This window comes from Hyla sarda, chromosome 2, assembly GCF_029499605.1.
Source record: "Hyla sarda isolate aHylSar1 chromosome 2, aHylSar1.hap1, whole genome shotgun sequence".
In the NCBI taxonomy this organism is placed as follows: domain Eukaryota; kingdom Metazoa; phylum Chordata; class Amphibia; order Anura; family Hylidae; genus Hyla; species Hyla sarda.
In genome coordinates, this window is record NC_079190.1 from 393,866,752 (window position 1) to 393,894,489 (window position 27,738).

The 27,738-nt window shown below is 45.8% G+C and overlaps 1 protein-coding gene across 3 annotated transcripts; it reads right to left on the reverse strand.

The window, feature by feature from the left end:
* Positions 1–1,761: 1,761 nt before the first annotated feature.
* On the reverse strand, positions 1,762–26,662 carry LOC130356762 (protein spinster homolog 1-like). 3 transcript variants are annotated; one of them, XM_056558692.1, is made up of 5 exons: positions 26,397–26,662; positions 25,842–26,016; positions 13,833–13,911; positions 5,957–6,174; positions 1,762–3,347 (listed from the first exon to the last, which is right to left on the reverse strand). In XM_056558692.1, exon 5 carries the CDS (start codon positions 3,320–3,322, stop codon positions 1,808–1,810), a length of 1,515 nt encoding a protein of 504 aa, XP_056414667.1. In that variant the 5' UTR covers positions 3,323–3,347; positions 5,957–6,174; positions 13,833–13,911; positions 25,842–26,016; positions 26,397–26,662; the 3' UTR covers positions 1,762–1,807. The 3 variants fall into 3 exon arrangements, with proteins under 3 accessions (XP_056414667.1, XP_056414665.1, XP_056414666.1); XM_056558690.1 differs by having other exon boundaries at positions 26,373–26,662; XM_056558691.1 differs by lacking the exons at positions 25,842–26,016; positions 26,397–26,662 and having other exon boundaries at positions 13,833–14,501.
* Positions 26,663–27,738: the final 1,076 nt, after the last annotated feature.

Sequence of the window (27,738 nt, forward strand, 5' to 3'; positions counted from 1 at the left end):
GGATAATACACAGTGATGGCACAGTACAGAGTTAATACACAGTGATGTCACATTACAGGGATAATACACAGAGTGATGACACAGTACAGAGATAATACACAGTGATGTCACAGTACAGGGATAATACACACAGTGATGTCACAGTACAGGGATAATACACAGTGATGTCACAGTACAGGCATAATACACACAGTGATGTCACAGTACAGGGATAGTACACAGAGTGATGGCACAGTACAGAGATAATACACAGTGACGTCACAGTACAGGGATAATACACAGTGAAGGCACAGTACAGAGTTAATACACAGTGATGTCACATTACAGGGATAATACACAGAGTGATGGCACAGTACAGAGATAATACACAGTGATGTCACAGTACAGGGATAATACACAGTGATGTCACAGTATAACCATCTCACAGCCGGACCACCATGTAATTTCAGCAGAAAATAAAGCAGGGCCTCATGTTCATGTTACGCTTAAGGCCTCACAAAGTCTAGAGCCGCCTCTGGTCGGCCCTACCATGGGACCCGGTGGGACCATAAGTCCCAGGTGGCACTTTTCAGGGGCGGCATTTTGCTGCCCCCTTTTTTTTTGTGCCTAGTAGGTTCATGGTAGGGTTGGCGCCGCCGCTGCTCACTGTTCTAAAGCAGCTGCGGGGTATAATAGCACTTTAGACAGTGAGTCTGCCTCCGGCCGACCGGGGTCTGACGAGGGACGTCGCACAAGTGACGTACTTCTGCAGACCCGCTCAGGAGGACGTCAGTGACATCACTCGTCAGGCCGCTGCCGGAGAGGAGAAGCGCTGTGCAGGGCCGGTATGTGTGTCTCTGTGTGTGTCTGTGTCTGTCTGTGTGTTTGGGGGGGCTATGGCTACCTAATGTGAGGAATCTATGCTACCTAATGTGGGGAAACTATGTTACCTAATGTGGGGAATCTGTGCTACCTAATGTGGGGAAACTATGCTACCTAATGGGGGGAAAGTATGCTACCTAATGTGGGGAACCTATGCTACCTAATGTGGGGAAACTATGTTACCTAATGTGGGGAATCTGTGCTACCTAATGTGGGGAAACTATGCTACCTAATGTGGGGAAACTATGTTACCTAATGTGGGGAATCTGTGCTACCTTATGTGGGCAAACTATGCTACCTAATGTGGGGAAACTATGTTACCTAATGTGGGGAAACTGTGTTACCTGATGTGGGGAATCTGTGCTACCTAATGTGGGGAAAATATACTACCTAATGTGGGGAATCTATGCTACCTAATGTGGGGAAACTATGCTACCTAATGTGGGGAAACTATGTTACCTAATGTGGGGAATCTGTGCTACCTATTGTGGGGAAACTATGCTACCTAATGTGGGGAAACTGTTACCTAATGTAGGGAATCTATGCTACCTAATGTGGGGAAACTATGCTACCTAATGTGAGGAAACTATGCTACCTAATGTGGGGAATCTATGCTACCTAATGTTGGGAATCTATGCTACCTAATGTGGGGGGCTTGAATGAGCTGCGGCATATGGGAGGCCTTAATAAATAATTAGAAACTTATACAGCAAGTGACATATGGGGGTCCACCTGAGTAAGTGACACATGGAGGGGGGGTGCTGAACAATTGATGTTTTGGGGGGGGGGGCACAGGCACATTCTTTGCACAAGAGCCCTCTGCTGTCTGTGTCCGCCCCTGGGTAGAGAATAAGGGGTAAAGTGGAACATAGAACAAATGCAGTTATTTTTTTCTTAATTTTTTTTTTATGAAGTAAATGAGATAAAGGTAAGCAATGACTTTTCCTCAGTCTGAAGCGCAGTCCTCATCGGCAGGAAGCAGTGAGGAGGAGGAGGATGACGGAGGTTCTGATTCCATCTCTGCTTCTTTTTCGTCCCTCTCTATATATAGGGCCGTGGCCATGAAGAAGGCCCCTCCGATGACTGCCATTATGGTGCAGGTCATGAGGGCATACTCCAGGCTGCGGTATTTCAGAAGAGGGGATTTGGCATATCCTCGTTCGTAGGTGTCAGATATCATGCCGATGAGGTACGGGCTGCCGGCGTCACCTAGGAGGTGATAGATTGTCATCTGCACGGCCAGGGCTGAAGATCTCCTCCACGGAGTTACTACTTTTAGTATAATGTCAGATATGAGGGTGAAATTTACTGACAGAAGCGTCTCTCCGATGAAGATGAAGATGTTGGTGGCAACGAGGCTGATGTTGCCAAAAGTCAATGCCAACAGAAGAAAAGGGGCGGAGAGCATCATCGCGCATCCACACACAAGCGGGTCTGCCCCTGGGTTGAATTTGCGATATCTTTTACTTATTTCCGTCCCTGCTACAACTCCCAGAATGCCGGAAACGACTGTAACCACACCAAATATTAGGATGTCGTGATAGTCACACGGTTCAGCACGACAAGGGTCCTTCTCTTGTAGGAGTGTTCGTGCGTGGGTCAGGTATGACGGACCCCATACACCTATGGCTCCCACTATGAAGGATACAGCCGTCGATCCCATGGTGGTTAACATGAAGCTTCGATTTTTAAATAGTTTTTTCAGATCTGTCACCCATTTGGCAAACTTCTGGGATTTGTTGTTCTTCTTCCTGTTTGTAGTCGTTCTTGGAAGCTCCTTTGTGACCAAAATCATCAAAGCCACAGCTATGAGGCCCAGGCCAGGGGTGACCCGAAATGCCCAGTGCCAATCGCCCCTTGCTGCATCAGTCACTTTGGGCCCGATGATGTATCCTAGTCCGCAGCCTACAGGTATGACGGAGTAAAACACGTTCAGCATGCGGGTCCGCTGGTCACTTGTAAAAAGGTCTGCAATGATGGAGGGGGCGATGGTGCAGAAAGTCGCCTCTCCGGCTCCAACCAGTCCACTCGTCAGCAGGAAGAGCAGAAAGTACCCGTCAGGGATGAATGACAGGGTAAGTGTCATGCTCAGCCAAACGATGACTCCTGCGCAAACAGTATATTTCTTATTACAGTGGTCGCCCAAATATCCGGCAATTGGTGCGACCAGCACGTAGCTTCCAATGAACAATGTATTCAATAAACCGGACAGACTAGCATTGGTGTCATATGCTTTCTGTATATAAGGCAGCACCCCCGCCACGCTGGAGCGATTTGCATAGATGAGCAAATTAACAAAGGCGAGGATCACTACGGTGATGATGGAACGTGCGGTGGACATCACGCTTAGAGATGGCAGGTTCTGCCTCTCAGGGATATCGCCCTTTTCTACATCCATATAAATATGGTCCTCCATTGCTTCTTCCTCCTCCTTCAGCAATGGGTCTTGTGGAGAGGCCATGGTCACAGGTCAGAGCCTGAAAACACTAGAGAGAGAGAGATAAGTGAACACATTAGACAACATGTCATCATTCCTGTCATTATACAATAGATCCTTCATACAGAGCAGAAATGTCCAGCACAGAACCACAAGATAACACTAAGACCATCGCAGCCTCAGAAGAAGACGCTTCTCTATAAGTGTTTTATATGGAGACGTCTTCCCTGAGGTTACCAATGTCTGATAACCCTGAACCTGTCCGGTCCTAGTAATATCTGATAACCCTGAAGCTGTCCGGTCCTAGTAATATCTGATAACCCTGAACCTGTCCGGTCCTAGTAATATCTATAACCCTGAACCTGTCCGGTCCTAGTAATATCTGATAACCCTGAACCTGTCCAGTCCTAGTAATATCTGATAACCCTGAACCTGTCCGGTCCTAGTAATATCTGATAACCCTGAACCTGTTCGGTCCTAGTAATATCTGATAACCCTGAACCTGTCCGGTCCTAGTAATATCTGATAACCCTGAACCTGTCCAGTTCTAGTAATATCTGATAACCCTGAACCTGTCCGGTCCTAGTAATATCTGATAACCCTGTACCTGTCCAGTCCTAGTAATATCTGATAACCCTGAACCTGTCCGGTCCTAGTAATATCTGATAACCCTGAACCTGTCCGGTCCTAGTAATATTTGATAACCCTGAACCTGTCCAGTCCTAGTAATATCTGATAACCCTGAACCTGTCCAGTCCTAGTAATATCTGATAACCCTGAACCTGTCCGGTCCAAGTAATATCTGATAACCCTGAACCTGTCCAGTCCTAGTAAAATCTGATAACCCTGAACCTGTCCGGTCCTAGTAATATCTCATAAACCTGAACCTGTCCGGTCCTAGTAATATCTGATAACCCTGAACCTGTCCGGTCCTAGTAATATCTGATAACCCTAAACCTGTCCGGTCCTAGTAATATCTGATAACCCTGAACCTGTCCGGTCCTAGTAATATCTGACAACCCTGATTCTGTCCGGTCCTAGTAATATCTGATAACCCTGAACCTGTCCGGTCCTAGTAATATCTGATAACCCTGAACCTGTCCGGTCCTAGTAATATTTGATAACCCTGAACCTGTCCAGTCCTAGTAATGTCTGATAACCCTGAACCTGTCCGGTCCTAGTAATATCTGATAACCCTGAACCTGTCCGGTCCTAGTAATATTTGATATCCCTGAACCTGTCCGGTCCTAGTAATATCTGATAACCCTGAACCTGTCCGGTCCTAGTAATATCTGATAACCCTGAACCTGTCCGGTCCTAGTAATATCTGATAACCCTGAACCTGTCCGGTCCTAGTAATATCTGATAACCCTGAACCTGTCCGGTCCTAGTAATATCTGATAACCCTGAACCTGTCCGGTCCTAGTAATATCTGATAACCCAGAACCTGTCCGGTCCTAGTAATATCTGATAACCCTGAACCTGTCCGGTCCTAGTAATATCTGATAACCCTGAACCTGTCCGGTCCTAGTAATATCTGATAACCCTGAACCTGTCCGGTCCTAGTAATATTTGATAACCCTGAACCTGTCCGGTCCTAGTAATATCTGATAACCCTGAACCTGTCCGGTCCTAGTAATATCTGATAACCCTGAACCTGTCCGGTCCTAGTAATATTTGATATCCCTGAACCTGTCCGGTCCTAGTAATATCTGATAACCCATAACCTGTCCGGTCCTAGTAATATCTGATAACCCTGAACCTGTCCGGTCCTAGTAATATCTGATAACCCTGAACCTGTCCGGTCCTAGTAATATCTGATAACCCAGAACCTGTCCGGTCCTAGTAATATCTGATAACCCTGAACCTGTCCGGTCCTAGTAATATCTGATAACCCTGAACCTCTCCGGTCATAGTAATATCTGATAACCCTGAACCTGTCCAGTCCTAGTAATATCTGATAACCCTAAACCTGTCCAGTCCTAGTAATATCTGATAACCCTGAACCTGTCCGGTCCTAGTAATATCTGATAAACCTGAACCTCTCCGGTCATAGTAATATCTCATAACCCTGAACCTGTCCTAGTAATGGAGGATTATAAGGGCTTGGCTGCATGGTCACTGGGCCATGTGAACTTCATACTGTAGATACAATTGGGCTATCCTGCTATATACATTTACTAATAATGAACCTACCCCACCTCATAGGGATCTATCCGTCCCCTATATGACTTTCTGCCACTAGTTGATTTGAAAATGTTCCCTTTCGGAGTACCCAGAGTATTTCTATTGTTAGTACACACAGAATTCTATTATATACTATTATATTTCTGCCCTAATCTTTCTGTCATTCTTTTACTACACCACCAAATCTTTCTCATAGACTTATATCTTTTAGAACTTCATGAATTAGGACTCTTTTTCTTGGGGGGGCTTTTTTGGGCATAATTGCATTTTAGCACTTTTACAAGAAAAAGCTCTGGTCATGATACTATCTGTGCGTTTTATTATGTTTAATGCCTAAGCCAAGTATTGTCACAATGCTATGAGGAATATAACTTTTGTTATTTCTTTTGGGAAAAAAAAGCAACAGCAATAAAAAAAAACTGTCAAACAAAAAGCCCTGTGTATGTATGAATAGAAGAGGCTGAGACTTACCTTGTGGTTCTCTCTTCAGACAAGGAACGGTCAAAATCTTGAATTCTCTATCGCAAATAGAAACTCTCTAACAAAACACTTTGCACCACAGGTTGTGAATGCAAAACACACTGAAGAGACTGCAGCCGGCGCGCACCTCCTTGTACAGCTTACGGTGACATCATCACAAGCATGTGTGACATCACAGGGTTCTAAACCATCTTCAGGTATGTGTATATCTGTATAGTAAATGTGAGTAGCCATATTAGTCCAGTGATGCAGATTGTAATACCTTTTTTTATTGGACTAACAGAATTTTGTAGAGACAAACTTTTGGGATTCCTCCCTGATAATTTATAAAGTCCTTTATTAGTCCTTGTCTATTGGACTTGATAAAGGGAGGAATCCTGAAAGCTTGTCTCTACAAAATTCTGTTAGTCCAATAAAAAAGGTATTACAAGAGACTGCAACATATTTTTTGATTTGTGTGTGTGTGTATATATATATATATATATATATATATATATATATATATATATATGTATATATATAGTTCCAAGCGTGAGTAGGTGCCTCCAGCTAGGGTCCGTGTCCAGGATTCTGCATACGTAGTTCCAAGGAAAATGCTGTGGCACTCAAGGTATGGTGAAAAAATGAAAACTATTTATTCATCCCAAATGTGCAAAGAGCAACGTTTCAATGGTCTCACACGATCATTATCAAGCCACTTGATAATGATGGTGTGAGACCATTGAAACGTTGCTCTTTCACATTTGGGATGAATTTGAAATGAAGCATTTTCCTTGAAACTACGTATGCAAGATCCTGGACCCGGATCCTAGCTGGAGGCACCTACTCACGCTTTAGGAGTGCTGCTTTCTTCTTTGACATATATATATATATATATATATATATATATTAATATACACCTAGAAATACATCAAGTACCGTATTTATCGGCATATAACACGCACTTTTTAGGCTAAAACTTTTAGCCTAAAGTCTGTGTGCGTGTTATACGCCGATACACCCCCAGGAAAGGCAGGGGGAGAGAGGCCGTCGCTGCCCGCTTCTCTCCCCCTGCCTTTCCTGGGGTCTAGAGCGCTGCTGTCGGCCCTTTTCACCCCCTCGCCGACAGCCAGGGGGAGAGAAGGGGCAGCGGCACCCATTGCCGGCGCCGCTGCCCCGTTGCCTCCCCCCATCCCCGGTGGCATAATTACCTGAGTCGGGTCCGCGTTGCTCCAGGCCTCCGTCGTGCGTCCCCGGCGTCGTTGCTATGCGCTGAACGGCGCGGCGCATGACGTCAGAGCGCCGTGCATAGCAACGACGCTGGGGACGCACGACGGAGGGGGTGAAAAGGGCCGACAGCAGCGCTCTAGACCCCAGGAAAGGCAGGGGGAGAGAAGCGGGCAGCGACGGCCTCTCTCCCCTTGCCTTTCCTGGGGGTATATCGGGGTATACACGCGCACACACGCACCCTCATTTTACCATGGATATTTGGGTAAAAAACTTTTTTTACCCAAATATCCTTGGTAAAATGAGGGTGCGTGTTATAGGCCGGTGCGTGGTATACCCCGATAAATACGGTACATAAAAACATCTTTTAGAAAAATATTTCTCCAGACCTGCCGAGTATATCCCCGTACTTCACAGTGTCTTCTTAGTTTATATATTTTAATCTTTTGACCTTTTAACCCCACTAGGACCAAGGGCATCCTGGGACTTAAAGGGGTATTCCAGGCCAAAACTTTTTTTTATATGTCAACTCGCTCCAGAAAGTTAAACAGATTTGTAAATTACTTCTATTAAAAAATCTTAATCCTTTCAGTACTTATGACCTTCTGAAGTTAAGGTTGTTTTTTTCTGTCTAAGTGCTCTCTGATGACACGTGTGTTGGGAACTGCCCAGTTTAGAAGCAAATCCCCATAGCAAACCTCTTCTAAACTGGGCGTTTCCCGAGACAGGTGTCATCAGAGAACACTTAGACAGAAAATAACAACCTTAACTTCAGAAGGTCATAAGTACTGAAAGGATTAAGATTTTTTAATAGAAGTAATTTACAAATCTGTTTCACTTTCTGGAGCCAGTTGATATATATAAAAAAGTTTTTGCCTGGAATACCCCTTTAAGATTGAACCGATTATTATTGATATATGTCATGAATGCATCAACGGTCAGATGGTCGGACGACCAAATGATGATCACATCGTCTACATACCTCCCATACCATGCGAGGCATGTGGAAAATGGATTGGTGTCAGAAAAAATTAACTGCTCCTCCCACCAAAAAACATAAAGCTTAGCCCGAGCTGGTGATGACTTTACTCCCATTGAAGCACCCGTGCGCTGCAAAAAAAAATTGTTACCAAACATAAAATAATTGTGTTTTAACACAAAATCTACCACCTCAATAATGTAATGTCTCAAATCCACAGAATATTTAGAAAATCTCATCAGTATATCCGAGATAGCTGATAATGCCAGGTTTTGCGGAATACTGGAATAGAGCGATTCAATGTCACAAGTAAGCCACGACAGAGAATCGCTCCATGTGAATTTAGTTCTTCTGACCAGGAGTTTACTGAAAATTCAGATTGTTCAGATACCACGGACACTAGCGGGGACTCAGAACCGCAATATGTGAACACTCACAAGAATCACAATGCGAGAAGACAGTAAAAAAACGAGGAAGGCGCAGTGGCAGAAAACATAGGAAGAAGAGCTTCGGAGCGTAACAAGGACAAACAGAAAAAAGTAATAAAAGAGGATTTTCAAGTCATCAACATTTCTGCACAAATCATTACAGATGAAGAAACCTCGGTCCTGTGGAAAGGACTGGGTTTCTCTCCTACACATCATTTTGATGTTTATCGGACAATTTTGGATATAAATAAATTTGTGAGAACTTTAACAGTTAAGAAGCATTTTTTTGTGGAAAAAGCTGATGAACCATCGGACCCACCTCAACTTTCTATAAACCCTGATTTACCACTAATGCATACGTTAGCAGAACAAATTGCTTTTAGAGATCTCTGTCTCCTTGAAAATAGTGGGATATCAATTTGTGATGAAGTGAATACTGTCACGATTCGGCTTACAGGTTGTGGATCCTCTGTGTCAGCGAGGGATTGGCGTGGACCGTGCTGGTGGACCGGTTCTAAGAGGCTACTGGTGTTCACCAGAGCCCGCCGCAAAGCGGGATGGTCTTGCTGCGGCAGTAGCAACCAGGTCGTATCCACTAGCAACGGCTCAACCTCGCTGACTGCTGAGAAGGCGTGGGACAGAAGGACTAGGCAGAGGCAAGGTCAGACGTAGCAGAAGGTCGGGGCAGGCGGCAAGGTTCGTAGTCAAGATGGATAGCAGGAGTTCAGGTAACACAGGCTTTGGACAACACTAAACGCTTTCACTGGCACAAGGCAACAAGATCCGGCAAGGGAGTGCAGGGGAAGTGATGTGATATAGCCAGGGAGCAGGTGGAAGCCAATTAAGCTAATTGGGCCAGGCACCAATCATTGGTGCACTGGCCCTTTAAGTCTCAGAGAGCTGGCGCGCGCGCGCCCTAGAGAGCGGAGCCGCGCGCGCCAGCACATGACAGCAGGGGACCGGGACGGGTAAGTGACTTGGGATGCGATTCGCGAGCGGGCGCGTCCCGCTGTGCGAATCGCATCCCCGACGGCCATGTCAGTGCAGCGCTCCCGGTCAGCGGGACCGACCGGGGCGCTGCAGGGAGAGAGACGCCGTGAGCGCTCCGGGGAGGAGCAGGGACCCGGAGCGCTCGGCGTAACAGTACCCCCCCCTTAGGTCTCCCCCTTTTTTTGTCCGACAACTGCTTTACCTGGGACGAGGACACCGGGAGTGAATGGAGGGTTTCCTCAAAGGCAGGCAGTACAGCAGGAGTGGGAATGGGGAGGGAGGGCAGAGGGTGAAGCTTGGCACGGGGCAGTGTGTCACCAGGACGGGGGCCATGAGGAGGCACTGAGGCTTGCCTGACGGGACTGGGAGGGGGGGAGAGGCATTTCTTATGGCAAGCAGAGTCCCAGTTCTTGATCTCCCCGGTGGTCCAGTCAAGGGTGGGAGAATGAAGCCGGAGCCATGGCAGACCGAGGAGGACCTCAGAGGTGCAGTTAGGAAGGACGAAGAATTCAATCATTTCGTGATGAGGTCCAATACACATTAAGAGGGGTTTTGTGCGGTAACGCACGGTGCAATCCAATCTGACTCCGTTGACCGCGGAAATGTAGAGCGGCTTGACGAGACGGGTCACCGGGATGCAGAATTTATTCACCAAAGACTCCAAAATAAAATTCCCAGAGGCACCAGAGTCCAAGCAGGCCACGGCTGAGAGGGAGGAGTTGGCAGAAGGAGAGATCCGCACGGGCACCGTGAGACGTGGAGAAGCAGATTTTGAACCAAGAGACGCCACACCCACGTGAGCTGGGTGCGTGCGTGCGTTTCCTAGATGTGGAGGACGAATAGGGCAATCCACCAAGAAATGCTCGGTACTGGCACAGTACAGACAAAGATTTTCTTCTCTACGGCGATTCCTCTCTTCCTGGGTCAGGCGAGACCGATCCACTTGCATGGCCTCCTCGGCGGGAGGCCCAGGCGTAGATTGCAAAGGATACTGTGGGAGAGGTGCCCAGAGATCTAAGTCTTTTTCCTGGCGGAGCTCCTGATGTCTCTCAGAAAAACGCATGTCAATGCGTGTGGCCAAATGGATAAGTTCTTGCAGGTTGGCAGGAATCTCTCGTGCGGCCAGCACATCCTTGATGCTACTGGATAGGCCTTTTTTAAAGGTCGCGCAGATAGCCTCGTTATTCCATGATAATTCGGAAGCAAGAGTACGAAATTGGATGGCGTACTCGCCCACTGAAGAATTACCCTGGACCAGGTTCAGCAGGGCAGTCTCGGCAGAAGAAGCTCGGGCTGGTTCCTCGAAGACACTAAGGACTTCAGCGAAGAAGGACTGGACTGTGGCTGTGGCAGGATCATTGCGGTCCCAGAGCGGTGTGGCCCAAGACAAGGCCTTTCCTGAAAGAAGGCTCACTACGAACGCCACCTTAGACCGTTCTGTAGGAAACAAGTCCGACAACATCTCCATATGCAGGGAACATTGAGACAAAAATCCACGGCAGAGTCAAGAGTCCCCATCAAATTTGTCCGGCAGGGACAAGCGGAGGCCAGGAGCGGGCACTCGCTGCGGAGGAGGTGCAGGAGCTGGCGGAGGAGATGGTTGCTGCTGTAGCAGAGGCAGAAGTTGCTGTAACATGGCGGTCAACTGCGACAGCTGCTGTCCTTGTTGGGCAATCTGCTGCGATTGCTGAGCGACCACCGTGGGAAGGTCAGCGAGACTTGGCAGCGGCACCTCAGCGGGATCCATGGCCGGATCTACTGTCACGATTCGGCTTACAGGTTGTGGATCCTCTGTGTCAGCGAGGGATTGGCGTGGACCGTGCTGGTGGACCGGTTCTAAGAGGCTACTGGTGTTCACCAGAGCCCGCCGCAAAGCGGGATGGTCTTGCTGCGGCAGTAGCAACCAGGTCGTATCCACTAGCAACGGCTCAACCTCGCTGACTGCTGAGAAGGCGTGGGACAGAAGCACTAGGCAGAGGCAAGGTCAGACGTAGCAGAAGGTCGGGGCAGGCGGCAAGGTTCGTAGTCAAGATGGATAGCAGGAGTTCAGGTAACACAGGCTTTGGACAACACTAAACGCTTTCACTGGCACAAGGCAACAAGATCCGGCAAGGGAGTGCAGGGGAAGTGATGTGATATAGCCAGGGAGCAGGTGGAAGCCAATTAAGCTAATTGGGCCAGGCACCAATCATTGGTGCACTGGCCCTTTAAGTCTCAGAGAGCTGGCGCGCGCGCGCCCTAGAGAGCGGAGCCGCGCGCGCCAGCACATGACAGCAGGGGACCGGGACGGGTAAGTGACTTGGGATGCGATTCGCGAGCGGGCGCGTCCCGCTGTGCGAATCGCATCCCCGACGGCCATGTCAGTGCAGCGCTCCCGGTCAGCGGGACCGACCGGGGCGCTGCAGGGAGAGAGACGCCGTGAGCGCTCCGGGGAGGAGCAGGGACCCGGAGCGCTCGGCGTAACAAATACTGCACATACCTTCTCCACTAAAAACCCAAATTTTTACCCCATACAGACCAGACCAGCAATTTTTGATTGGTTCCAGGACCTTATTATGAAAGATTTGGTTAATCTACAATCAAAAGTAATGTCCAATACAACTCGTCCTAATTTGAATAAAAAGGAGGCTGCTGCCATAAAGAAATTAAAGAAAAACAAAAATTTGACGATCCGATCCGCCGATAAAGGCGGCTCGGTAGTATATATGGACACGGGACTGTATATCAATTTAAATGAAAATCTACTATCTGATGATAAAACTTACCTTAAACTTTGTGGGGATCCCACTGAACCTTTTAAAAAAGAACTGTTGACTCTGTTGGAAGAGGGGAAAGCCAGATCTATTTTGACCCAAAAAGAAGTGGATTATATTTTCGTGCCTGCTCCAATTATCCCTATCTTCCACTCGCTACCCAAGCTGCATAAGGACCGATTCCCGCCGCCGATGCGTCCGATCGTGGCGGGGATCGGATCCCTTAATGAGCACCTATGCGAGTGGTTGGACTCAGTACTGCAACCTCTGGTTATGCAATGCCCAAGTTATATCAAGGACACTAAGCACTTGCTAAAAATCATGGATGAATTCACATGGAGCGATTCTCTGTCGTGGCTTACTTGCGACATTGAATCGCTCTATTCCAGTATTCCGCAAAACCTGGCATTATCAGCTATCTCGGATATACTGATGAGATTTTCTAAATATTCTGTGGATTTGAGACATTACATTATGGAGGTGGTAGATTTTGTGTTAAAACACAATTATTTTATGTTTGGTAACAACTTTTATTTGCAGTGCACGGGTGCTTCAATGGGAGCAAAGTCATCACCAGCTCGGGCTAAGCTTTTTGTTTTTTGGTGGGAGGAGCAGTTAATTTTTTCTGACACCAATCCATTTTCCACATGCCTCGCATGGTATGGGAGGCAGTGGCGTTGCTAGGGTTGGTGTCACCCGGTGCGGTAGAAAATGGTGTCACCCCATACCTCCCCCCCCCCCCGAGTAAGTTTTTAGCCTGTTGTGACAGACACCACTGTTGTAGCGCATTGTGAGAAATTCCAGTATAATAATCATATATACCAGTTGCCTCAGAATGGGAAAGTGTTAAAGAAGTTTTCACCATTTAAATATACAGCTCCCAGAATTACTTAAAGGGGTACTCCACTGGAAAATATTTACTTTTATATCAACTGGTGCCAGAAAGTTAAACAGATTTTTAAATTACTTCTATTTAAAATCTTAATCCTTACAGTACTTATAAGCTGTTGTATTCTCCACAGGAAGTTGTGTAGTTCTTTCCAGTCTGTCCACAGTGCTCTGTCTGTCCATGTTAGGAACTGTCCAGAGCAGGAGAGGTTTGCAATGGGGATTTGCTCCTACTATGGACAGTTCTTGACATGGACAGAGGTGTCAGCACAGAGCACTGTGGTCAGACAGAAAATAAATTAAAAAAGAAAAGAACTTCCTGTGAATCACGTATACAGCAGCTAATAAGTACTGGAAGGATTAAGATTTTTAAGTAGAAGTAATTTATAAATCTGTTTAACTTTGTAGCACCAGTTGATTAAAAAACATTTTTTCCAGTAGAGTACCCCTTTATGCAGTGGTGAGGTTATGCTGGGAGTTGTAGTTTCACTCATCATAACTGTAGAACTGACAAGTGACTCCAGCTCTGATAGGACATAGTGAGGAGAATGTACAACGATATCAGTGACTACAGGTAACGTCTTCTCTATAGTCTTCCCTTATCTAATTCAGATAGTACATACCGCCTGGTCCAGCTAAAACTTCTGTCTGCAGAATGTGACGCCCAGACGTCTCCTCACTATGTCAGCGCATTCTCATCCTCTATATGAAAACAATAATTATTATAAACCTGCCAGACACTGTATCCTCTAAATATAATACTACTATACACTATACTCTTTGATTATAAACCTTCCATACACCGTACCCACTGAATATAATACTACCACACACTGTACATTCTAAATATAATACCAACATATACTGTACCCTCTGAATATAAATCTGCCACATACTGTACCCCTGAATATAATACCGCCACACACTGTACCCACTGAATATAATACTACCACATACTGTACATTCTGAATATAATACCATCACATACTGTACACTCTGAATATAAATCTGCCACATACTGTACCCCTGAACATAATACCGCCACACACTGTACCCTCTGAATATAATACTACCACACACTGTACATTATGAATATAATACCATCACATACTGTACCCTCTGAATATAAATCTACCACATACTGTACCCCTGAATATAATACCGCCACACAGTGTACCCTCTGAATATAATACTACCACACACTGTACATTCTGAATACCAACACATACTGTACACTCAGAATATAAATCTGCCACATACTGTACCCTCTGAATATACCGCCACACACTGTACCCTCTGAATATAAATCTGCCACATACTGTACCCTCTGAATATAAATCTGCAACATACTGTACCCTCTGAATATACCACCACACACTGTGCCCTCTGAATATAAATCTGCCACATACTGTACCCTCTGAATATAAATCTGGTGGTGTTGCTAGTTGATGATGGGGGTGCTAGTACTGGGGAGGTGTTGCTGGAGGATGATGAGGGTGCTACTGGCCATCCCCCCTGGCAGTATCACCCCCATCGTCCATCGGCAGGATCATCCTCCTGGCAGGAGCACCCCCATCATCCACCATCAGGATCTGCTGATGGAGGTGCTGCTGCTGGGGGGGGTTGCTGGTGGATGATGAGGGTGCTACTGCCAGGGGGGGGGGAGCATTAGGTAGGCAGCAGTTCCCCCACTTAAGGTAGGTAGCAGTTCCCCCACATTAGGTAGGTAGCAGTTCTCCACATTAGGTAGGTAGCAGTTCCCCCACATTAGTTAGGTAGCAGTTTCCCCACATTAGGTAGCATAGATTCCCCACATTTGGTACCAGTTACCCCACATTAGGTAGTAATTTCCCCACATTAAGTAGCACAGATTCCACACATTAGGTAGCACAAATTCCACACATTAGGTAGCACAGATTCCACCTATTAGGTAGAAGTTTCCCCACATTAGGTAGCACAGAATCCCCACATTAGGTAGCAGTTTTCCCACATTATGTAGCAGCCTTCGCACATTAGGTAGCAATTTTCCAACATTAGGTAGCAGTTTCCCCACATTAGGTAGCATAGATTCCCCACATTTGGTAGTAGTTTCCCCCCATTAGGCCGCAGGTTCCCTTGCATGTTCCCCACAATAAGTCAAAGTCTCCCCACATTAGATCGCTGGTTCAAACAAACCCCCCCTTCCCCCACACAAAAAAAACACACACACACAACATAGACACACACACACACACACAGATAGATAGAGAGAGACACACACACACACAGTCAGAGAGACACACACTCACAGAGAGACACACACAGAGTCACACAAAGACAGAGAGTCACACACAGACAGAGAGCCACACACAGACAGAGATTGCGACAGACACACACAGTCACACACACACAGAGACACACACTCACAGACACACACACAGTCACACACAGACAGTCACACACAGACAGAGAGAGACAGACACTCACTCACCCATCCAGCGCAGCGCTCCTTCTCTCCAGTCGCTCTGCGAGTGACGTCACGTCCTCCTGCGCCGGCCCTGCGGAGGGACGTCGGACCGGCACAACAGAAGACGTGGGGGCGCAGGCCGCTTCACTGTGCAGGTGACGGGGGGGGGTGCTAGTACATAGACGCAACAAGTGAGGACCGGGGGGAATGCTCTTACAGAGGCAGCGCAAGTGGGGGCCGTGGGGGGCTGCTAGTATGGAGACAGGCAGCGCAACTGAGGACCGGCGGCGTACCTGGTGTCACCCCATCAGGATGGTGTCACCCGGTGCGGGCCGCACCCCCCGCACCCCGGTCGCAACGCCACTGATGGGAGGTATGTAGACGATGTGGTCATCATTTGGTCGTCTGACCATCTGACCGTTGATGCATTCATGACATATATCAATAATAATCAGTTCAATCTTACGTTTACCCACACATGGTGTAAAAGTGAAACCGCCTTTTTGGATGTCATATTACGTGGCAACCCTGATACAAATAAAATTGAGGTTGATCCTTACAGAAAAAATATATCAGGCAATACCATCCGAAGGGCGAATTCATGCCATTCCAAGCAAACAGTAAGAGCCATACCAGTAGGTGAACTTATACGAATTAAGCGGAACAGTTTTTCCGCCGAGGTGTACCGCAGGGAAGCTGATGCAGCATGCACACGCCTGGCGGCTCGAGGTTACCCTGGATGGCTCTTGAAAAAAGCTCGGTCGAGAGTGGATCCTATGGATCGAAAATCCCTTTTTACAAGTAAGCAACCAACTGAATCACAAGATTGTCCTACATTTGTCACCACGTACAGTCCAGAATGTAATGACATCAAACGCATTGTAATTAACCACTTACCTTTGCTATCAACAGATCCCACGGTAGGGGAGATTATAAAGTCAGGTGTGAGATTTGCAGCGAGGCGGGCACCTACTCTATCCAATCTCCTTGTTCCCAGTATGGTGGACACGGCTAGTGTAACCACCCAGTGGCTTAGCACCAAGGGCTTCCACAAGTGCGGTAAATCGCGGTGTGTGGTATGTCCCTTTGCCGAAAAATGCCAGAAAATAGAAGGTACGGTGGATGGCAAATGCCATGTCATTCACAACTTTATAAACTGTGATAGCACTTTTGTTTTATATAAAATCATGTGCACACAATGTCACTTAACATATGTGGGTTCCACCAAAAGGTCCCTTAAAAAACGCATGCAAGAGCACATTAGACATGCTGCTGGCCCTTTAAGCTCGAACATTTCTAACATATCTAAACATTTTCTAATATATCATAATTCAGACACCACTTCCCTCAGGTTCTCAGGCATTGAGAAGGTGAACCTAAATAAAAGGGGAGGTGACCATATTCGATCCCTCCACAATAGGGAAATCATGTGGATTTATCTTTTGAATTGCATTTAACCCCATGGTCAAAATAGCAAAACAGATTTAATATTACATTACTGATATGTCTCCGAATAATTTATCTGTGTTTGGTCCCATGTTTTTGTTTTAATCATGCGCACATGTGATGTGGACCTGTTCCTCCCCTTCCTGTGGGAATGGGGAAAATGCCCTGGCTGCCCGGGCTTGCTGGGAGTTGTAGTTTTGAAACATCTGGAGGTCCGCAGGTTGAAGACCACTTTATCAGACATTGACAAGCGGTGATGATGATGACATGTGGTGATGATGACAAGGGGTTGATGAAGGGGGGGGGGGGATTATGACAAGGGAATGATGAAGTGGGGGGGGGGTGTTGTGATGACAGGGGGATGATGAAGAGGGAGGGTGGGATGATGACAAGAGGATGATGACAAGAGGATGATGACAAGGGGATGATGAAGGGGGGTGGGGATGATGACAAGGGGATGATGAAGGGGGTGTATGGGATGATGACAAGGGGATGATGAAGGGGGTGGGGATGATGACTAGGGGATGATGAAGGGGGGGTGGGGATGATGACAAGGGGATGATGAAGGGGGTGGGGATGATGACTAGGGGATGATGAAGGGGGGGTGGGGATGATGACAAGGGGATGATGACAAGGGGGGTGGGGATGATGACAAGGGGATGATGACAAGGGGATGATGAAGGGGGTGGGGATGATGACTAGGGGATGATGAAGGGGGGGTGGGGATGATGACAAGGGGATGATGACAAGGGGATGATGAAGGGGGTGTGTGGGATGATGACAAGGGGATGATGAAGGGGGTGGGGATGATGACAAGGGGATGATGAAGGGGGGGTGTGGGATGATGACAAGGGGATGATGACAAGGGGATGATGAAGGGGGGGGGTGGGATGATGAAGGGGGCAAACCTTTTACTTGGCTACCTACCAACTGAACTTACTACCTGCCTAAATAACTTGCAAACTTACTACTTGCCTACCTACTCAGAGAATGTTCTACTTACCTAATTTACACTTGCAAACGCACTACCTGCTTACCTAGCAAACATATTACCTGGGTGGGGGGGGGGGGGCGGGGGGGCAGGCATATTCTTTGCACAGGGGCCCTCTGTTGTCTGTGTCCGCCCCTGGATCTGTGGGAGTAAAAATTCCAGCATTTCTGGAATAGAATGCCTTAGCCAGACTATGCGGCAATTAGAAAAAACTGCTACTGACCCAAAAAGTGTCTGAATGGTGAAAAAATGGCCCAAAAAAATCCCACATGTACGTGTTTTCCCTATTGGGCCCAAAAAATGTAATGTGGTAGCTTTCCAAAAAGGCAGCATGCTGTAGCTATGGCATTCTTCTGCTTTAAACCTCTCTTAAAATAATGCCAATGTACATGTGTGTTATGTTTTTCACATTCTTCAAATGAAATCCCATGCAGATTGATAAATCTAGGCCAATGTACAGAGCCTAGGATTCTGACACTGTACACTGGGGGAGATTTATCATTCTGTATTAGGGCCCATTCACAGGACGGAATACCTGACATTCCGTGCGCAGCAGACGCCGCTGAAATCAAATGGTGGTAGGACCACGGGAACATGCGCCATCCTGGTTGAAGGCGAAAGAAAGAATGAATCTGATTCTGAAATTTCCAGAACAGAAATTCTGCAGTGTGAACAATTCAATGCAAATACCGTTGATTACAATGTTAGCTTCATGCAGCTTGATAATTCTGTAGTGAGAATAGGCTGTTAAAATAAGATTATTCTTTTTGTTGCCCATAGCAACCAACCAGATGACAAATGATAGCTGAGCTGTTATTGGTTGCTATGGGCAACAAAGAGAATCTTCCTATAAGACAGCTTGATACATCTTCCCCACTATGTTTATATTTGGGCCCTGTCACTAGTGATGCTGTGTCCATGCATCACCACCTACGTCATGGACACACTTCCTTGATTGACAGCTGTGAGCGCAGGGCTCACAGCTAGAGGAAAAATCCTCCCACTGTCAGCTTGTGTCCCGCTACTGTCAGTGAGGACAAGCTGGGAGTTGTAGTTTTGCTAATGCTAGGGGAGATGTGAGCAGACAGCATACTGAGGGAGGGGGCGGAGACCTGCACAGTGAGGCCACGCCCCCTCCCTTTGAGAGTAATTCAGACTAGTGAGCTAAATTAAAAGTGTTATAAAAAAAATAAAGGTGCTAGAGACATAACAATGATGTACATGGTCAGGATTAGGTACTGAGTGATATATTAAAAAAAAAAAGTTTTTAGTTGGATCTGATGGGCACGCTTTAATGCTATTTTCACACAGCGGAATTTCTGAGCAGAATCCGGCAGAAACATTCCACCATGCACCTGGCAGAATTTCCGCAGTGGAAACATATGCCATGGCAATTCTAGTTCCAGCCTCTGTAGAAGAATTGACATGTCAATACTTTCTGCCGAATCCACTCAGAAATACATCGCCGTCTTTGGAGACAGGGCTGGGAAAATAGGCCTCTGCCTTGATGAGGGCGCCACCTGTGGCTTTGTGAAGTCAGCGGTGATGCGCTGTCTCCTCTATCTGGCAGTCAGTATTTATTACTGTGTATGTGATAGCACTGTGCTCCTGATGGCTGAATAGAGGAGACAGCCAGGGGCATTGCTGGGGGGCTAATGGGGCTTTAGCCCCAGGTCTCAGGCATCAACCATTGCTCTTATAGGTATTCTCAAAATGTAAAATAATCCCCTAGCTTTATGATAGGGGATAGCTAGGTGATCAGTGAGGTCTGCCTCCTGGGACTCCCACTGATTACCAGAATGGAGGAGTAATGTCCCTGATAATGCTTCATGCCTTCCCTTACAGGCATGTCTGAGGGCGTGTATGAGGGTGTGGTTAGGGAATGTGGCTGGGCTATGGGCTTGAGCCCTGGGTTTTTTGGACACCTAGCAATGCCCCCTTGAGACAGAGCAGCACCGTTGCTGCATGCTCCTCCACTAATATGCAGAGCTCAACTTCTGCTTACCCTTCCCTCCATCCCCACCCCCGGCCAGGCCGACAAGATGCTTAAAGGGGAACTCCGATGGAAAAAAATGTTTTCAAATCAACTTGTGCCAGAAAGTTATAGAAATTTGTAAATGATTTCTATTTAAACATCTTAACCCTTCCAGTACTTATCAGCTGCATTATACTACTGATAAACTATAGATAAATTTGTGTAGTTCTTTCCAGCCTGACAACAGTGATCTCTGCTGACACCTCTGTCCGTGTCAGGAACTGTCCAGAGCAGGAAAGTGTATCTATGGGGATTTGCTTCTACTCTGGACAGTTCCTGACAAGGAAAGAGGTCTCAGCAGCGAGCACTGTTGTCAGACTGAAAAGAATGACACAATTTTATCTGTAGTATACAGCAGCTGATAAGTACTGGAAGGCTTTAGAATTTTAAATAGAAGTAATTTACAAATATGTTTAACTTTCTGGTACCAGTTGATTTGAAAACATTTGATTCCCACTTGTTTTCCACCAGAGTTCCTCTTTAACCCCTTAAGGACGCAGGACGTAAATGTACGTCCTGGTGAGGTGGTACTTAACGCACCAGGACGTACATTTACGTCCTAAGCATAACCGCGGGCATCGGAGCGATGCCCGTGTCATGCGCGGCTGATCCCGGCTGCTGATCGCAGCCAGGGACCCGCCGGCAATGGCCGACGCCCGCGATCTCGCGGGCGTCCGCCATTAACCCCTCAGGTGCCGGGATCAATACAGATCCCGGCATCTGCGGCAGTTCGCGATTAAAATGAACGATCGGATCGCCCGCAGCGCTGCTGCGGGGATCCGATCATTCATAACGCCGCACGGAGGTCCCCTCTCCTTCCTCCGTGCGGCTCCCGGCGTCTCCTGCTCTGGTCTGTGATCGAGCAGACCAGAGCAGGAGATGACCGATAATACTGATCTGTTCTAGGTCCTATACATAGAACAGATCAGTATTAGCAATCATGGTATTGCTATGAATAGTCCCCTATGGGGACTATTCAAGTGTAAAAAAAAATGTAAAAAAATGTAAAAGTAAAAGGTCAAAAAAAGTGAAAAATCCCCTCCCCCAATAAAAAAGTAAAACGTCCGTTTTTTCCTATTTTACACCCAAAAAGCGTAAAAAACATTTTTTATAGACATATTTGGTATCGCCGCGTGCGTAAATGTCCGAACTATTAAAATAAAATGTTAATGATCCCGTACGGTGAACGGCGTGAACGAAAAAAAATTAAAAAAGTCCAAAATTCCTACTTTTTTAATACATTTTATAAAAAAAAAAATTATAAAAAATGTATTAAAAGTTTTTTATATGCAAATGTGGTATCAAAAAAAAGTACAGATCATGGCGCAAAAAATGAGCCCCCATACCGCCGCTTATACGGAAAAATAAAAAAGTTATAGGTCATCAAAATAAAGGGATTATAAACGTACTAATTTGGTTAAAAAGTTTGTGATTTTTTTAAGCGCAACAATAATATAAAAGTATATAATAATGGGTATCATTTTAATCGTATTGACCCTCAGAATAAAGAACACATGTCATTTTTACCAGAAATTGTACGGCGTGAAAACAAAACCTTCCAAAATTAGCAAAATTGCGTTTTTCGTTTTAATTTCCCCACAAAAATAGTGTTTTTTGGTTGCGCCATACATTTTATGATATAATGAGTGATGTCATTACAAAGGACAACTGGTCGCACAAAAAACAAGCCCTCATACTAGTCTGTGGATGAAAATATAAAAGAGTTATGATTTTTAGAAGGCGAGGAGGAAAAAATGAAAACGTAAAAATTAAATTGTCTGAGTCCTTAAGGCCAAAATTGGCTGAGTCCTTAAGGGGTTAAGGTGAAGAACCTTTGATGATGTCACCATCATGTGACCATTTACATGTTGGGGCAGAGCTAAACATGCAGGATATGAGAGATAGTTGCTGGGGATAATTACATGGAGAGGAGCTTTGTTACAGTGTGTAACCTCAGTAGTAAGGTGATTACATGAGGAGAGGGTTTGTTACAGTGTATTACCCCAGTAGTAAGGTAATTACATGAGAAGGAGGTTTGTTACAGTGTGTCACCCCAGTAGTAAGGTGGGGTGTGTCAAGGGGCGGCAAAATTTGCTTTTGCCTAGGGTACCAAAAATCCTTGCACCAGCCCTGTTTGGAGATGGCGCATTTCTGAGCGGTCCTAGAACCGGCATCTTCTACCGGCACCCACTGTCTGCACAAAAAATTTCCAGATGGTCATTTTGTCATGTGAACATAGCCTTATGGTATGTTCACACAGTAGAATTTCTGTGCGGAATTCCGCTGAAGAATTCCACAAGGACATTCTGCTGCAGCAGAGTCCCATTGATTTCAATGGAATTCTGCTGCACTGGGCACACGGCAAAAATTCCGATTTGGGAGTCCATTAAAAGAATAGACATGTCTATTTTTTCTGCGGATTCCCCTTGGCTACGCATTGACATCTGTAAGACGGTGCATTTCCGAGCTGGCCTAGAGCCCGCCTGAGTATTCAAATGTGTGGAATATAATAATATTCCGCACATGTTTTCTGTGTGGACATTCCGCACATTTTGAATAGTGTGAACCTAGTCTTAAGGGGATATTCATGAATAGTAAAATAGCTGATTTCTTCCAAAAACAGCACCACACCTGTCCTCAGGTTGTGTGTGGTATTGCAGCTCAGTTCCATTGAAATGAATGCAGCCAAGTTGTAACACCACACACAACCTAAGGACAGGTGTGGTGCTGTTTTTAGAAAAAAATATCTCTGTTTTTCTATTCTTGAAAAACCACTTTAACCCCTCCAGGATGAAGGGCGTATGGGTACTTAAAGGGGTATTCCGGGCAAAAACAGCTTATGAGATATGCCTCCTCATAACGTCACACCACACCACCACCTTTGGATAGGGGATAAGATGTCTGATCGCGGGGGGCCCGGTGCTGGGACCCCCATGATCTCCCTGCAGCACCCGCATTCTATGCGGGGCTGCGTCTCCAGGCTCGGAAACCTCCGGGTTCCTGTGACTGGCAACATGACATAACACCACGCCTCCTCGTGACATCATGCCATTCATTCATGTCTATGGGAGGGGGCGTCACGGCTGCCACGCCCCCTCCCAAAGACATTAATGGAGGGGGCGGGGTGTGATGTCATGAGGAGGCATGGCGTTAAGTCATATCTCCAGTCCCGGAAACCTTCGGGTTTCCGAGCCTTGAGATGCAGCCCCTCATAGAATGCAGGTGCTGCAGGGAGATCGCGGGGGGACCCAGCGGCGGGCCCCCCGTGATCAGATATCTTATAAGATGTTTTTGCCCAGAATACCCCTTTAAGAACCGAGGGCATGCCTGTATACCCTGTTTCCATTACCAGGGTTTGAAGTGTGCTCACAAGCGGAGCACTCTTCAAACCCGATGGGCCCTGGTTGCTATGAGCCCCACGATAACACTGATCAATGTTATGCATTGAAAGATTGCATGGAGACAAAAAAAAAAAAATGTAAAAAAAAAAGGGTAAAAGGAGTACTCTGGGAAACGGACACTTAGGATAGGGGATAAGTTTCAGATTGCGGGGGGTCCGCAAGAGGGCGTGTCTGACCGATGCATGAAACGGCGGCTGACATGCCCTCTTAATACATCTCTACGGGAGAGCCGGAGTGCTGCATTGTATTGAGGGGGCGTGTCGGCCGCTTCATGTGGTGGTCGAAATGCATTATTTTGGCAAAGAGCTGGTTGGGGCTGGTTGGCAAAGAGCTTAGGATAGGGCATAAGTTTTCATATGCCGGAGTACTCCTTCAGTAAAAGTGAGTTAACCCCTTCCCGTATAAAAGTTTGAGTCACCCCCTCTTTTTCCATTTTTTAAACAAAATAATGTAATAAATAATCAACAAAATCATGTGTGGTAGCGCTGCATGCGTTAATATATGGTTAGTTAAACCGTATGGTCGATGGTGTACAAAGTCTAAAACTGTACATTTTTGATCACTTCATATACCATAAGGCTAAGTTTCTACTTGTTTTTTTTTTTTGGGGGGGGGGGGGGGGACGCCAAGAAAAACACCAATTCTGCGGCCAGATGTTAGCTGTAAATCAATGAGAAATCGCTAAATTCTTTATAAACTTGGTGTTTTTCAGTTTGCCGTTTTTTTAATCCTTTTGGGGTTTTTTTCACTCTTTTTTGGCATTTTTCAGCTCCTTGGCGGTTTTGCAATATCGCAGCATGTTGAGACACTGGCATTTTTTCCCCTGAAAACGTGGTGTTTTTCTCCCATAGTCCTCTATAAAAAATTGTATTTAATGAAATGTATCTGTTTTATAACAACATTTTTATTCATTTTTCACAGGGATCAATTTATGTGGGCAGGCAGGGCACTAAACATGTAGCTGACAATAATAAAAATGTAGTGTGTGTGTGTTTTTCACTTTTTATTCTTTATTTTTTAGGTGGTACTACTACTTCCAGCATGGAACACACTGTTCCATGATGGGAGTAGTAGTACCTGTACTAATTGACAGATCGCTCCGGGTTCTGTTGCGATCCTCCTGTATAATTTATAGATGTGGCTGGCCGCTCTTCTATGGTCCCCTGCACTGCCGTATATACACACCTATTCATATTTCCCGCAGAGAGCTGTGATTGGCCAGATGGTTCCAGCCAATCACATCTCTGTGGGAAATATGAATAGGTGTATATATACGTCAGTGCAGAGGACCATAGAAGAGCGGCTGGCCGCATCGATACATTATACAGGAGGATCACAGCGGGTGTAAGAAGTTACATCCACTGTGATCTTTCCTTAACTGCAGGTACTACAGCTCCCAAAATGGAACAGAGTGTGCTCAATGATGTAGCTCAGTGGTAGCTGCAGTTAAGGAAAGATCACAGCGGGTGTCACTCCTGACATCCGCTCTGATCATCCGATGCGATCGTCCATAATATAGCAGAGATGCGGGGCTGCTCTATACAGAGATCACATCTCTGCAATGTACTCAGGCCAGTGATGTGAATAGAACATATTCATATTTCCAGCTGAGAGCTGTGATTGGCTGCATCCGGCCAATCACCACTCTGGGTGGAAAAAATGAATGAGTGATGTTCTATTCACATCACTGGCCGGAGTACATTGCAGAGATGTGAGCGCTGTATAGAGCCACTCCGCATCTCTGCTATATTATGGACGATCGCATCGGGCGATATGTCTATTAGTACAGGTACTACTACTCCCATCATGGAACAGTGTGTTCCATGCTGGGAGTGGTAGTACTACCTACAAAATGTCAAAAAAGTGAGGAAAAAGTGAAATACACTCCCACTTTATTAAAAAATAATTAAAATTTTGTTATAAAAAATATGAATTTCGTTAAATACATTTTTTTTCCATCACTACTGCATGCTTTTTTATTGGTACCCAACAAATTTTGGGTACCAAAAAAAAAAGCCAAAGGGGCCAAAAATGCAATTTCCACACAAATGAAAAAACAACAGATGCAGAAGATTGCACTGGCGTTTTTTCAGGCATTTTTTCTTGCGTTTTTTTCAAATCAAAAAACGCAGGACAAAAAACCAAGTAGAAACTTAGCCTAAGAAAACTAATAAAAATCAATCAAAAAGTCTCATCAAAATGAAAATGATACCGATAAAAACTACAGATCACGGCACAAAAAAAAATGAGCCCTCATATAGCCCTGTATGCGGAAAAATAAGGGGGGTCAGAAGATGACAATTTTAAACATACCAATTTTGGTGCACGTAAAAGAAAGTGGAATGTCCAGCGCAGTATGGGTCCAACGAATTCTCTTTATTGATTAAAACCCAGGATACATGGATGCAGCAGGCACAAGTGGCGCGTTTCGGCTCAATAATGAGCCTTAGTCATACCAAATTTTATCCACCAACAAAACAGAACCAGACTGTGTTAAATAAATAAATACGATTTATTAACATATATGCAAAAACATGACATACATTTAAAATGGGAAAGAATAAAATACAGCACTAGAGTTACAACCGCAGAAGATGGGAGACGGCAGGATGGAAGTCAATACATGGAGTACATAATATACAGGGAGAATGAGCACGGTATCTTAATAATACAAAACATGTGGGACTGGTTGACAAGGGTAGTTGAAGAATAAATAATCTAACATTTCAAGAAGTGAAACCAATATACCACAAAAGTAATGATATAACCTGTGAAAAAACATGGAAAAGCTAACAAATGTTAGGCAAACCACACAAAAGGTCCTCCTGCCATGCAGACACACACCTCCCAGCTCCTACCCCAACGTACGTTTCGCCTGTGCTTCGTCAGGGGGCGTGTCTAATGCCCCTGCCTGATGGGTTTATGAACTATCTCTCATCCAATGAAATGCCTGATGTGGCTAGACTGATGCCTCCGTTAGCCAATCCTAACCATGGACCGCCCACCTATTAAGGTGTTCACACACAAATTACTCCTACCTTAGATGAACACCACCTGTGTAGTAATAGTGACATCACAGAATGCGTCACTGTGTCATCACTGTGTGCCCTAATAACCCCTAGTCAAGCCAATGTAAGCTGTCTAACTCCGCCCAATCATGTGACTAGAGTGACCACCATGTGATCCCGCATAACACACAGGGAATCACATGATCTCACTAGTCACAACACAGTGCATCAACAAGGATCACCCCCTATGGTGATTACTTCGGCCCGGTCATATGACTGGGGCGGCGGTAATGTGATCCCGCGTCATGCTCGGGTAGTCACATGATCGGGGCTGGAAATGCAAATTTTGGTGCATGTAGTTATCATTTTTTTCAAGTAGTAAAATAAAATTAAAACCTACATAAATTGGGTATCCTGTGTAAAAACGGAAGCCCCTAAAAATTACAAAATGGTGTGAAAATTTCACCCCACAAACATATTTTTTTGGTTTTGCCGTAAATTTTGTTATGAAATGATGGATGTCATTACATAGTACAATTGGTGACTCAAAAAACGAGCCCTTATATGGGTCTGTAGGTGCAAAATCAAAAGCGTTATGATTTTTTGGAGAGGAGGAAGAAAAAAAAAACGAAAGAGCAAAAATCGGAAATAAACCTGTTGGGGATGGGGGGCGTACCTGTACGCCCTTCACCCGCTCCCTTTCTATACGCCATGCCATGGCCCCACATCATAGCGGGTCGGGCTCGGCCTCTAACAACGGCTGGGACCCGTGGCTAATAACGTGCGGCACTGATCGCGGTGCCGCGTGCTATTAACCCTTTAGACATGGGATTCAAAGTTGAACGTCGCATCTAAAGTGAAAGTAAACGAATGCCGGTTAGCTCAGGGGGCGGTTTGGGATTGCCGCGGCTAAATCACTGCATCCCGAACAGCTGTAGGACAGCAGGAAGGTCCCCTTACCTGCCTCCTGGTGTTCGCTTGCCAAATGACTGCTCAGTGCCTGAGATCCAGGCATGAGTATTCAAGTGGCAGAATCATTGATCAATGGTTTCCTATGAGAAACCATTGATCAATGTAAAAGATCAGTGTGTGCAGTGTTAAAATAAAGTGAAAAAAAAGTTAATAAAGATCATTTAACCCCTTCCCTAATAAAAATTTGAATCCCCCCCCTTTTCACATAAAAAAAACCCAGTGTAAATAAA

Bases quoted from the DNA above. Each gene is read 5' to 3' on its own strand.
- LOC130356762 (XM_056558692.1), bottom strand. From the start codon at position 3,322: ATGGCCTCTCCACAAGACCCATTGCTGAAGGAGGAGGAAGAAGCAATG.